This window comes from Capricornis sumatraensis, chromosome 2 (genome assembly GCF_032405125.1).
Source record: "Capricornis sumatraensis isolate serow.1 chromosome 2, serow.2, whole genome shotgun sequence".
Taxonomy (NCBI): Eukaryota; Metazoa; Chordata; class Mammalia; order Artiodactyla; family Bovidae; genus Capricornis; species Capricornis sumatraensis.
Window position 1 is genome coordinate 146,901,375 of NC_091070.1, and position 13,099 is coordinate 146,914,473.

The window sequence follows — 13,099 nt, forward strand, 5'->3', positions numbered from 1 at the left end:
TGAATTTTATTCTAAAGTTGGTGGGTACCTGAAATCTAAGGGGCCATGTCGATGAAACATGTTCCCCTCACCACATATAATTAATTGACTCCTGGTCTTCTCTTGTTTCAATCCATACACTTTATATATTCTAATTATGTTGACAGTAGGACTGCAGGATAATTTATTCATATTTTAATCCAAAGTACCCAGCAGTCTCAAGGGGTCACTGAATGAATGGATAAATGGATGAATGAAGAGATGGATAAATGTTGGGATGAACAGAATGAAATGATTGCTTTTTTCTAAATGCCCCTACAGAAAATTCAAGGTAAAGACAAGAACATTTGAAAGTAATGTTTATGTAAAGTGTCACATGAAGACAAGCAGTCCTCCTTCTGCTGAGGCAATGGTTAGATGCTGGACACTGTCACTTGCATAGAAACTAGTAACCTTCTCACTGGTCACCCTGCGTTTACTCTTTCTTCCTTATAATCCTATCAAAATCAGCTTTATAAACAGAAATTACATCATTTCATCCCCCTGTTCCAAACCTTCCAGTGGTTTCCTAGTTTCTTTAGAATGAAATACATAAATCAATTCTATTTTGTTCTACTTTATTTAGAATAAAATCCTTCCCAGCTTCTGAAGCCCTCTTCGATCAGCCTCTGCCTGTCTCTCAGCCTCCTCTCTTCTTGCTTGCTTCCTTCTACCCACATAAAGTCTCCCTTCAGCTCTCCAAATGCATCACCTCCAGCTCATTCTAACTTTTCTGTAATGGTTCCCTCTGCCTGGAATGATCTGCCTCAAGGTCCTCACATGCCATCCCTGTCTTATCCTTTATGTATTAGCTCAGATGGCATCTCATCAAAGAATCGTCTGTGCCCCTCCATCCCCACTGTGCTCTACAGCACCTCTTCTGCTTCTCAGACGCCTCACCACATAACACTCTCATTCATGTCATTCTCTTCATAGCCATTTTCACCATCATTTGGTTCACTTACTTATTTACTTTTATTTATTTTATCTTCTACCAACTGAAATGTACATCATAGAAGGACATGTCCCTTATCTGTGCTTTACTACAGTGCCTACAGCTGGATTTACTACACAGTAAACAATAAATAAATATTTGCTAATAGAATGAATGAATGCAAGCTACTGCCTTAATTTTTTTCCCTATGCAATCATTATTAAACTCCCAGAAGAATATCCTGTATGCACTGCCTTGCTGTCTTTGCCAGATCTTTTCTCCTTAACTCCTTTTATTCTGATTTTTGCCTTCATCATTTATCTACAAATGTCCTCTTTTTACTGCTCATTGACCTCCAGATCCTCAAATCTAGTTATCTATCTTACATTTCTCTTGTATTTGACATTTCTTAAAATTACCGCTTCTTGGCTCGTGTGGCAAAGAAATACCTTGATGTTCATGAAACTCTGATGATTCCTCTTCTGGCTTTAGCTCAGGTAGTGATTGCTACCACTTTAAAAATAAATGGTTCATTCTATTTTTACTCAGACTTGTGCTCTTTCTCTAAGAACTTCTTCCATCCTATGACTATATCTAATCTTAAGTTGTAGGGCCCTCTCCTAAGGTTTAGTTGTTTATCTCCAAACGCCCATAAAGAACTCCAGGTATTCCCACTTAGAACAGTGATAGTGGCTTGTAGTTAGGTTCAAATTATGAGATAGTAATCTGTGTAACTTAGTCTAAGTTTCCTCAACTATAAAATTAAAGTAATACCTCTTCTGTGAAAATACAAAGAGATAACATGACTTGACTCGTCCAGAACCAGCTACATGTTCATGGGGGCACTCAATAATTGTTTGTCATTATTATCATCACAAATTCTACTTAATATATAGCCTTTGTCAGTACCAAAGATATTTATTGACTACATAGTAATACAATCAATACTCTATATAGAACCTATATTTTTGACTTTTGCATTTATTTACATGCTAAAATTGTTTAAAATAAATTCTATTGTATGTTTTAAATTTGCACTGAAATCTGCCTGCAGCCGATTGACAAGGAAAAAAAGTCATAAGATGGATATCAAAAAATAACATTAATGAGCTGCTAAAGCTAAAATTACAGGAACTTATGAAATTGGTTAAACATAAAAACCATTAAACTGTTTACTGAAGCTTCACAGATATACTGCAGCTAATGAGCATTTCTGCTATTTAAATAAGCCCAAATTGAACACACATTACATGGATACATAATTAGTCATGGCAGTCAAACACACATAGACTTACTTTTAAAGCTCTATTTAGGGAATCTTTTCCATTTGATTTATTTTGTTAATTAAAATATTTTTCAGTATTCACTTATATTTTAATAATATTGTTTTCACAAGTAGTGTAATTTACTTCTGGCTTTCTATTTGTTTTTATTTATGCTTTAAATGCAGCAAATGAGGATTTTATATTAAACATTTTTTAACCCCTTTCTGTAATTATTTCTAACACTTGATGATATCATTCAACATTTTAAAATGTTCTTTCACTGAGAAGTTATATAAAATATTTCAGCAGACTTTCCACTTTTTTTCACTGTCTCCTAATTATCAAGAGGTATTAAGCACCCAAATGTGCATAGAATTATGATGATTATAGTCCAAATCAGATTAAAGGATGGTCTATTCCTTCCAGGAGTTTGTAGTCTTAAGTAGATGGTATCATTGAATATAAATAAGCAAATCAAAGTGCAGCATTTGGGAATCCAACAGAGAATTTGAAAACAATCCCCATATATTTTCTTCAAGGACACTGACCTCCTTGAGAGATCTCTTCTAGAGAAAATGAAATCAAATCTTCAAGGAGTTTAGTGTTTTAAATAGATGGAATTATTGCAGAGAAATAAGCAAATCAAGGTGAAGTGCTTAGGCAATTTTAATTCTGAATTGATTAGTTGGTCAGTTTAGGAAATGAGAAGGAGACTCCCTGTAGAATACAAGTAAAACAAAAGGAGTTGCTACAGGCTATTATTGACATCTATCTTTTGTATTTAACTTGGGGAGCCTAAGCTTGTCCTGGGCAAGGAGGGAACGAAAATTAAATCTGTACTTTTACATTGTCTGAGTTCTACAAGCACATCCAAATGAACATTTTTTTTAAAATATAGCAGTGGATAATTCAAATAGTTAAATCAATCAAAAGGTATTAGTCAAGTGCCGATTCTACCCGTCAGCGTAATTGTCACATAGAGACTTTCTTTGTTGCTGTTTAGTTGCTAAGTCCTGTCCAACTCTTTGAGACCCCATGAACTGTAACCTGCCAGGCTCCTCTGCACATGGGATTTTCCAGGCAAGAATACTGTAGTGGGTTGCCATTTCCTTCTGCAGAGGATCTTCCCAATGCAGAGATCGAACATGTATCTCCTGCTTAGCAGGCAGATCCTTTACCTCTGAGCCACTTGAGAAGCCCAGAGACTTTCTTTAGAAGCTTTATTTTTAAAGGGAAATATTTGGGCTTCTTCTTTACAATGAACTGACTCTCAAATTGTGGAAATAAGACCTACAAGAAAAATAATCACTGTCTCTTCAACTCCAACCTGCTTCATTTTAGTTATTCCCATTGTTCCCAGTAGAGAGACTGTTTTTGGCCTATCCCTGGCTGTTTTTTTTTTTTTTTTTTTGCCCTCACACCAAGGGTCAGTGGCAAAAAGAGCTTGGAAGTGAGAAATAACTGGTTTCATAGGAGCTGGTCTTGGACAGGGAAGCCTGGCATGCTGCAGTACATGGGGTCACAAAGAGTCGGACAGGACTGAGTGACTAAACTGATATACTGACTTTGCCATCTCTTAGCTGTATTTAGGATGCTATTAATAATACCTGTCTTAAAGAATTGTGTTGCGGTATAAATGAGATTACTGTATGGAAGTATCCAGAATCATGTCTGCCGTACACAAGGGATCAATAAATACTAATTGCTTTTCTTAACATTCTGCATTAGGTGAAGATGATGTGAACAAGATGTAGGAAGTAACTAGGAGAGGATTTCTTTCTGTTGAGTTGTTCGAATATGGTAATTGGTCACATGATGAGATGACTGGAGAGAAAAGATAGAAAAATTACACCAAAATTAAGATCTATTTCCAGGTTTTTGCTTTTTGGGAAAGGAGAATAGAAGAAAACAGCAGTAAAGGTTAAAATGTGATCATGGAGGCACGTGGAAACGCAGGAAGTGTGGTGTCATTGAAGCCGAGATAAGGGACTTTTATGAGGAGGAAGTGGCTATCTGTTGAGAGCTCCTGAGAAGCCAAGGAAGGCAGTGCCATGCTTAGGTTGAGACAGTTGAGGCACTGAACTGCTTTTGCATGATCTTGTGCCTACCAAGACCTTCTTAAACCTTACTATTTGGGTGCCTCACCTCACCTCACCCTCGTCCTGGTCCTGAACTGGGGTGGTCACTGCAAGAGTCGCTGGATGTGGCCCTCTGGATCATCATAGTGAAGAGAGTTTCAATGAAGCTTCGTCGGTGGTCACAATGAGTAGGAGACATGAACAACCAAGCTTACTAATAATCACTTGCAAAATGTGAAAGGCCCAGAGGAAGCTGTTGAACTGAGTTTTAGATGTGATGATTTAGGAAGGACAGTAGAATATCCACATTGGAATCTCTAACAGGCAGGTGGGAGAGTCAGAATAAAAAAGTGGAAGGTAGCATTTGAGGTCACTTCCAGAGAGATGAAGCTTAAAGACAGAAGATGATTATAATTTCTGACCCAGTGAAGTGTAGCAGACAATGTTTGAGAGCTGGAAAGAGGAGGAGGATGAGATGAGGCGAAGCCAGATGGAGTCCATGGGCAGTTTAAAAAGAATGAGAGCCCAGATAGAGTAGCATTCTGCAAATCAGAGAAAGAGATCAAAATTAACATGTTTCAGCTAATGGGTGCTATAGAAAGGCAAAAGCGAGGAGGACTGAGGTCATGGAACTTGGTGACAATAAACACCATATTTTCATAAGAGGGATAAACTGAAAGGAATAATTGGGTGGTGAAAAAGGTAGGAAGTCAGTGTCAATTAAGAAATTAGATAGAAGATGTAAGAATTGCAGTGAGAAGAGAGACTCAGGTTAAAACCAGTTATTCAACCTAGGGCTTCCCTGATAGCTCAGTTGGTAAAGAATCCACCTGCAATGCAGGAGACCCCGGTTCGATTCCTAGGTCGGAAAGATCCACTGGAGAAGGGATAGGCTACCCTTTCCAGTATTCTTGAGCTTCCCTTGTGGCTCAGCTGGTAAAGAGTCCGCTTGCAATGTGGGAGACCTGGGTTTGATCCCTGGGCTGGGAAGATCTCATGGAGAAGGGAAAAGCTACCCATGCCAGTACCCTGGCCTGGAGAATTTCATGGACTGTATGGTTCATGGGGGTCGCAAAGAGTCAGACACTGCTGAGCAGCTTTTACTTTCATTCAATGTAGGAGGTGAAAGAGGAGAATAAGAGAAAGATGATATTCTAAAAAGAACCAGAGTTACTTGAGGTCCAAGAGGGGGAGGAAGGTACAGTATCAAGGTTGACTTTTAAGGGGTTTACAGAAAGAAGTTGATGAATCTTCATTGTTCTCTTCGTTGTGTTTGGGAATGGACTGCATACTGATTCGAATACTTAGAGGAAGAGGGAGATGTGAGGACAGAGCTCATGCCTTCAGGACTTGATATTCTTAGGCAATCTGTGGTTCTGTCCCCTCCTCACCCCAGGTTATTCTATTTAAACAGCTCTGATATCCTGGCCCTGTAATTAGAATTTATTTGCTCTTGCTGATATTTTGTTTTCAGCTCTGATTTACTGAGATTATTGCCTCAGCTTGTCTTTGTGTTTCATTGTGCTTTGGTCCTGTTGGCTAATAGGTTATGTACAATTAAGCAACAAGCACACAGATGAATTCATCTGTTTTCAAGATATCATTTTCTTATAAATGTTGGAATTTTTTGATTCCCTCCATTGTTTTATAGCATCTCAAATTCACTGAAGAATACTAATAATCCTTCTTCATTATAATTTCTGTTGTATTGTTTTATTGTTTATGGAGAATTAATTTATATTTATGTACTAAAATATAACATCTTTGACATCTTTTTATAAATACTGAGAAATATACTTGTCATATGCTCGTGGGTTTCTCTTCTACATATATGACAGCAGAGCTACATCAGTTTAATTGACCTTGGCAATCTGCATCTGCTAGTGATGTGTCCCTCAGGGAGGGTTTCTGCAATTTTAAGCTGTGGCTTATTGAAGAACTTGTGTGTCACAATACAATTAAGTCTATATAAAAAAATCATTTCATGCATAACATTAAGTTGACTAAAAGTTCCTATTTCAAAACCGTTTCTTGTTTTAAAGCTACCTCAGAGTGTCTTTGTTTTTTAAATCAGCTCATTGGAACATAGTAGTAATTAAAGCTGAAAATTAACATAAATCTTGAATGTTTGGTATGAATAAAGGATGTTTTTGTTCCTTTTAAAGACTGCATAAAATTCCAGGCACCATATCATTTAACACATTTCTCTCCCATTTGCAGAATAGTATAGGCTGTGAATAAGCACATTTTGGGATTCTTTTTCAAGTTCTTTTTCTGTTCATCTATGGAGCTACCAGGGCATATGCTGCAGTCTCCAGCAAGATGCAATCTCACGAAAATCTGTGGGGAAACTGTATGATCATAACAGAAAATCCCACTCTACCCACCCCCATTATTTTATAAACAAGAAAGAAAATAATACAATCCTTCTATTAATATTCATTTAACACTTCACAGGAAATGACAAGCAGTTATTTGGTTTGCAAATGTAAATATACATTTTTCATCCACTTATGCTTTCACTCTTTCCAAGCCAGATAAAGGCAGAACAGAAGATATCCTTCTGAGACTTATTTTTATTGTATCCCAAGTTAGACGTATCAGCAGAGATGTAAGAGAGCTGTGAGGAGTTCATAGAAGGATGGTTATAATGACGAGGATGAAAGTCTCCCTCGTAAGAAGCAGCTAAATAAATGAACTCCTTTCTGACAAATTATGAATAAAAGCACATGGATTTTTTTTCACTGAATCTTTAATTTGCATTCTAACTTAAATACTTTGGAGCTTTTAAAGTATGATTAAATGATGGAAATAACTTCTGTCTTTCAAAAGAGTCATTGAAATTGTGAAAAGTGTTACTTGGATCCACAGTCAGAATCAACAAAATTTCAGAAAATTAGTGATCCCCCCTCTTTCTCTCTCTCTTTCTTCCTCTCTACCTCTCATGCTTAAATATCGAGTCTGCTTATAGGGAAATGATCCTAATCATTTGCTGTTCTAGTTGTAATGAACAGTCATTCCTGTGTTAGCTGCTTAGTGCCACTGATAGAAAACATTTCTGACTCACTTAAGGGTCACTTATATTCTTACAAGCTGTCCATGTTCTACTTTTTCAATGATAACGTTTGTCTAAATGATAAAGGACAAGTTGAACTATTAGATATTAATATGAAAAGAAATGATTTTTATTTTGATTGATGTAAGTTTTGCTATACTATTTCATAACAGCATAATCAAATGCTTGGTCTCTCAATGCATTCTATTTATTTATTAAAATGAAGCTATGAACATTTTAAACTTCAAGGCCTCTAAAAAAAGAGTAGGGGGGAATTAAATAGATGATTTTTGAAAGAGAGCTGAGATAATTTTTAATATGAGACATAAATTCTCTTTTGGAATAGAGTATCAGGAAATTATTTGGTTATTTATGAGGTTAGTTGGATGTTACAAATGATAGAATATAATTAAAACAGTTTGTAGTCAGATCTAAGACTTCAAGTTATAATTGAATCAAATACTGAGGAAAAAGAGCATAATTTAAAAAGTAAACAAGAGTATATATATAAATGTCTAGAGACAAAATAATACAACGTGTATCTAACGGAAATACCTGTGAATAGAATTAGTGCTTTTGAATTCACAAATGCGTATTCCTAGGTTGGTTTATAGTGTTGGTGCTAAATATTTTAAGAAATGCAATAATTACTTATTACACTTCTAATAACATCTCCTGACTATTTATTGACTGAATTAGTGATGGTACTCTAATATTACAGTGAATCATACCATGTTCATTAAATCATAAAAAATTATAAAACACATTACTCATGAATTTCACTGTAATTCAAGCATTTATTCGACACCTACTATTTATGATTCACTGAGCTTGAATAGATTCAGATTTTGTGAGACCTGAATCCTATATAATTTGAGGGCTTTTTATAAAAAAAGAAAAAAATTGCAAATTCAAATTTAGGTCTAGAAAGAGGCCCATGCAAGTGAGGGACCCTGGAGCTTAATCTTCAATAACTTCACAGTATATATGTCTTTGACTAATAACTGCTGTGGGAAATCAAAGATAACTAAGGCATAATCCCTGCCTTGCTCAAGCTTAAAGTGAAATCTGTGCTAACCTTCAAGAGTATTGCTATAAAAAATGAGAAAAATGTATAAAAAGGCTTTGATCTCCTAGTGAAATAGTTTCGAATGCCTCCTCATTTAAAAATCATCTTTATTTCAGATCTCTATACAGGACAAGGTTTTATCAAAGTCTTGGACAAATAAGGTCATTTCTTATACAGGAGAATTATTTTTTATCTCTTGCATATGTTTATGCTTATCTATGGGGCTTCCCTGATAGGTCAGTTGGTAGAGAATCTGCTTGCAGTGCAGGAGATCCCAGTTTGATTCCTGGGTCAGGAAGATCCCCTAGAGAAGAGATCGGTTACCCACTCCAGTATTCTTGGGCTTCCCTTGTGGCTATACCATTCAATGATGATGTGTTAACAGTTACCATTATTATAATGAGTTGAACAGATGAGTCATGCTCACTATCAAAGTTTTGCAACTCAGATAACTGTCAACAGATGGTAGTGATGATCTGTTATGCAATAGGGAACAAATGTTTAGGTTTCTTTCCATGTGACCTTTAAAAACATTAGAAAAATCTTCTCATAATACCATTCTGCATTGAAAACAATTATATGAATATTAAATTTTGCTCTCACTGAAAGGTGAAATTGCATCAGAGATAAAAACAGTAGGAGATTTTTAAATAAAAACCTGAGCATGATGGCATTGACCCATCTACTATTTTATTCATCCAGCCATCCATCCATCCATCCATCCATTCATCTGTCCATTGAATTGAGTGTCTTCCATGTTTTAAGTGATATACTAGGCTTAGTGACACAGTGGTAAGCACCACAGCATGGATATATTCTTGTTCTCATGGAACCTACAGTCTTGTGGAGAAAGCACAATCAACAATAGTCCCTTAATGGTTTTCTAGAATTCTAATTTGTTTCAAACAAAAAACTACAAACATGTACCAAAGTTTATTTTTATATTTTTTCTATGATTGTTCAGAAAAAAAAAATTAAAATAACTTTTTTTTTTTACACTTGGCTATTTAATTTTGAACTTAAATTGTCAATCTATTCAACAACTAAATTTTGCTCCAAGAACTTCTATTATCTTCTCCCTTAGTTTATATAGTTATATTTTCTTTTCATTTATAGTAAAGAATAGCTCCCTCTAGTATATCATGTGAACCTGTAGGGTTTTCCAGGTGGCACTAGTGGTAAAGAACCCACCTGTCAATGCAGGAGATATAAGAGATGTGAGTTCAGTCCCTGGGTTGGGAAGATCACCTAGAGAAGGGCATGGCAACTCACTCCAGTATTCTTAAGAATCCCATGGACAGAGGATCCTGGCGGGCTACACTCTGGTGGCAAAGAGTTGGACATGACTAAGGTGACTTAGCACATACACAGACACATGAGAAGCTCGCTTAAAATTTATCACATGAATATCTGAAAGGAACATTTTATCTTAAACATTGGCTCAATTTTCTCCATCATATATGGTACTATCTACCTTTCTTCATTTCTTCTCTAGATCAACTTTTTACCTAACTTACTTTCTTTTATCTCTTCCTAATATCCAGATCATGTGTCTAGTCAACTTCTTTAGAAATATTTTCTTAATGGGATTCAGTTTCTCCCTTTTTCTGACATGTTTAAATTCACTGGGACACAACATATTTAGCAGAAAATTTAAATCTCTTTTACAGAGACATTTCCCCAAAGAACTAATGTTAATGTTTGCATTTGTTGATTTTTGCTGGCTAATTTTAACTGTATTCTGGATTCGTTAAACCACCTAACATTAAGTGTAAAAAACTTGATGAAAATGTATAAGATTTTTTCTTGTTTATAAGACTTTCTACAAATGGAAGATATTGGCAATTGACTCAAATTCATAATATAACTTACACTGGTGTTACACAGGAATAAATTTGGGGTCATATAAGTAATACATTTGTGAAAATAATGGTTATGGACAAAGTTTTAGAAAATACTTTTTATAACATTTATAATATTTAAAGGACTGTAGTCTCCCATACTTCTTAGACAAAAATACCAGATCTGAAATATTGCCTGTATCTGTACATGTGAGTTTTATTTTAAGTTGATTAAGTCAGTACACTTTGAAGGTATTGTTAACTCAGATATTTCATTAACTTTCCATTTTTATGGTTCATTAAAAACAGTTTTTTGAATCCCTAGAATCATAATTAAATCATAATTTTTCTTAATTTTCAAATTATTGTTATGTGTTGCACAAATTAGTCATTGCTTGCTTTCTTTCACTTTTTGCAGTAAAAGAAGCCTTGAGCCCTATAAAATTTAACAGATGGGATCTCCCAGAAGTAGATCCAGAAACTATGCAAACCAGTGAACCATGGGTGTTTGCAGGTGGTGATGTTGTTGGTATAGCCAACACTACAGTGGAATCCGTGAATGATGGGAAGCAAGCCTCTTGGTACATTCACAGATATATACAGGTAGGCGTTTACCATCAAATTCAGTTCATTTTTTTCTAGTGGATTAGTACTTCATTTATCTTTGCTTCTTATTCGTATGAGCATTTCTATAAGGTGTATAGTAACTATATCTGTGATATATGTCACATATATATTTTCTTGGAAAAAAGTTTTTAAATGTGGACTGGATAGCAGATCTGTTTAGGTGAATGAAAATTCATTGTGCGTTTCTACCAGTGAAATACTATGAAGTTATTTATCCTCTGTGTTTAAAAGAGTCATCAATGTTTTAGGACATAGTTAATATATTTATCAAATCTGGATGATATACAGTATGAAATAAAATCTATATTCCTAAAGATTTATCAATCCAGAAAATTATGTTGTCTGTCCATTTGAACAGGTGAACTCCTATTTACTTCCTAAATTATATGCACCTAATTGAAAAGAAAACAAGTATTTTATCAATATACATTCTAATATTTTTCACTATTGAGTTTTGTGATACATAAGCAGAACATAAAAATGATAAAATGTAAAATAACTACTCTGCTACAGTAACTTTGTGGTCTGGGAGATAAAAAGCCATAGCTACTAGGTTTCAGTTGTCTTCCTTTTTGATGAAATGCTTTATTTTCATGCTCTATGTTTTAACTAAATGTAGCCACAGTGACCTAATTTACATAAAATGTATCTGGAAAAGTTTGTTTTTGTAAGTAAAATTCTTATTTTTCTTTGCTATTCAGGAAAAACTCTAAATTCAAAATATAATCCCTGCCTGCCTCCTTTTGGTGTTTTTGGTTTCTTACATGCTAACAGGATTTACTTTGTCTTTAATGTTTCCTTGAATATTTTTCTTCCTCTTTGTCCTGACCATTTAGTCTGTTCTCCTACTCTTTCTGTAATTCATCCGTGACTACTTACTTCCTAAGTACGGCTTGAACTTGGTACTGACTACATCATATTTTTATGTTCAGTTAACTTACTTACTTGCACCTCCCTTGTGGCTCAGCTGGTAGAATCCACCTGCAATGTGGGAGACCTGGGTTCTATTCTTGGGTTGGGAAGATCCCCCAGAGAAGGGAGCGGCTACCTATTCCTGTGTGCTGGCCTGGAGAACTCCATCGACTGTACAGTCCATGGGATCACAAAGAGCTGGACATGACTGAGCGACTTTCACGTTCACTCTTACCTCACTTTGGCGTCTCTGAGTAATGGAGCTTGAGATACCAGGATGTGGACTAGAGTGTGGTGTCCCAGAAATATAAAGGTCTAGTTATGGTTGTACAGAGAGCGCAATGGCACCCCACTCCAGTACTCTTGCCTGGAAAATCCCATGGACGGAGGAGCCTGGTAGGCTGCAGTCCATGGGGTCGTGAAGAGTCGGACACGACTGAGCGACTTCACTTTCACTTTTCACTTTCATGCATTGGAGAAGGAAATGGCAACCCACTCCAGTGTTCTTGCCTGGAGAATCCCAGGGACGGGGGAGCCTGGTGGGCTGCCATCTCTGGGGTCGCACAGAGTTGGACACGACTGAAGCAACTTAGCAGCAGCAGCAGCAGCAGCAGTTATGGTTGTAAACCCTACTGGCTGTGCACTGAGACAAAAGTGTGATTTAGGAAGCAGTGTTTTTGCATGCATGCATGCTAAGTCACTTCAGTTGTGTCTGACTCTTTGAGATCTTATGGACTGTAGCCTGCCAGGCTCCTCTGTCTATGTGATTCTCTAGGTAAGAATACTGGAGTGAATTGCCATGCTCTCCTCCAGGCGATCTTCCCAACCCAGGGACAGGACCTGTGTTTCTTATGTCTCCGGCATTGCTGGCAGATTCTTTACACTGAGCCACTGGGGAAGCTGTTCAGTGTTTGGGGAGATGCATTGGTGGTGGTTTCAACTGCAGGCTCTGCAGCATCTGCAGTTTGGAGTGTCCCCACGACCTCTGAAACACAGCAGGAGCAGTTCATGACAACTACTGAGGATGGACTCCTGCTTTGGCTCTTGTTGCTTTTTCTGTCCTCAAACCTAGCACCCTTTTTTGTATTTCCTCATTCTTCTCTTCTTAGATTCATAGTATTCTCCCAGGGCACCCACGTGCTCGACTTCCTACTGTGTATCTCCAGTAGGAAATTCTGTCGGTCTCACCGGCTGCTAAACATCTTCACTTGTCTAAACTACATTTCAAATTCACTACTCCACTTGTATATATATTTTACCTATACTTCAAACTCACTGCTTTTAAAACCAAGTACAACCT

The 13,099-nt window shown here is 36.4% G+C and overlaps 1 protein-coding gene across 5 annotated transcripts in view; it reads left to right on the top strand.

Annotated features, from left to right (window-relative positions):
* DPYD (dihydropyrimidine dehydrogenase) overlaps positions 1-13,099 on the top strand; it is a 933,909-nt gene that overhangs the window by 411,135 nt on the left and 509,675 nt on the right. For all 5 annotated transcript variants that reach the window (XM_068962754.1, XM_068962769.1, XM_068962775.1 and 2 more), the window contains exon 12: positions 10,679-10,863. In XM_068962754.1, coding sequence (XP_068818855.1) covers positions 10,679-10,863 — 185 coding nt within the window. The remainder of the gene's footprint in view (positions 1-10,678; positions 10,864-13,099) is intronic.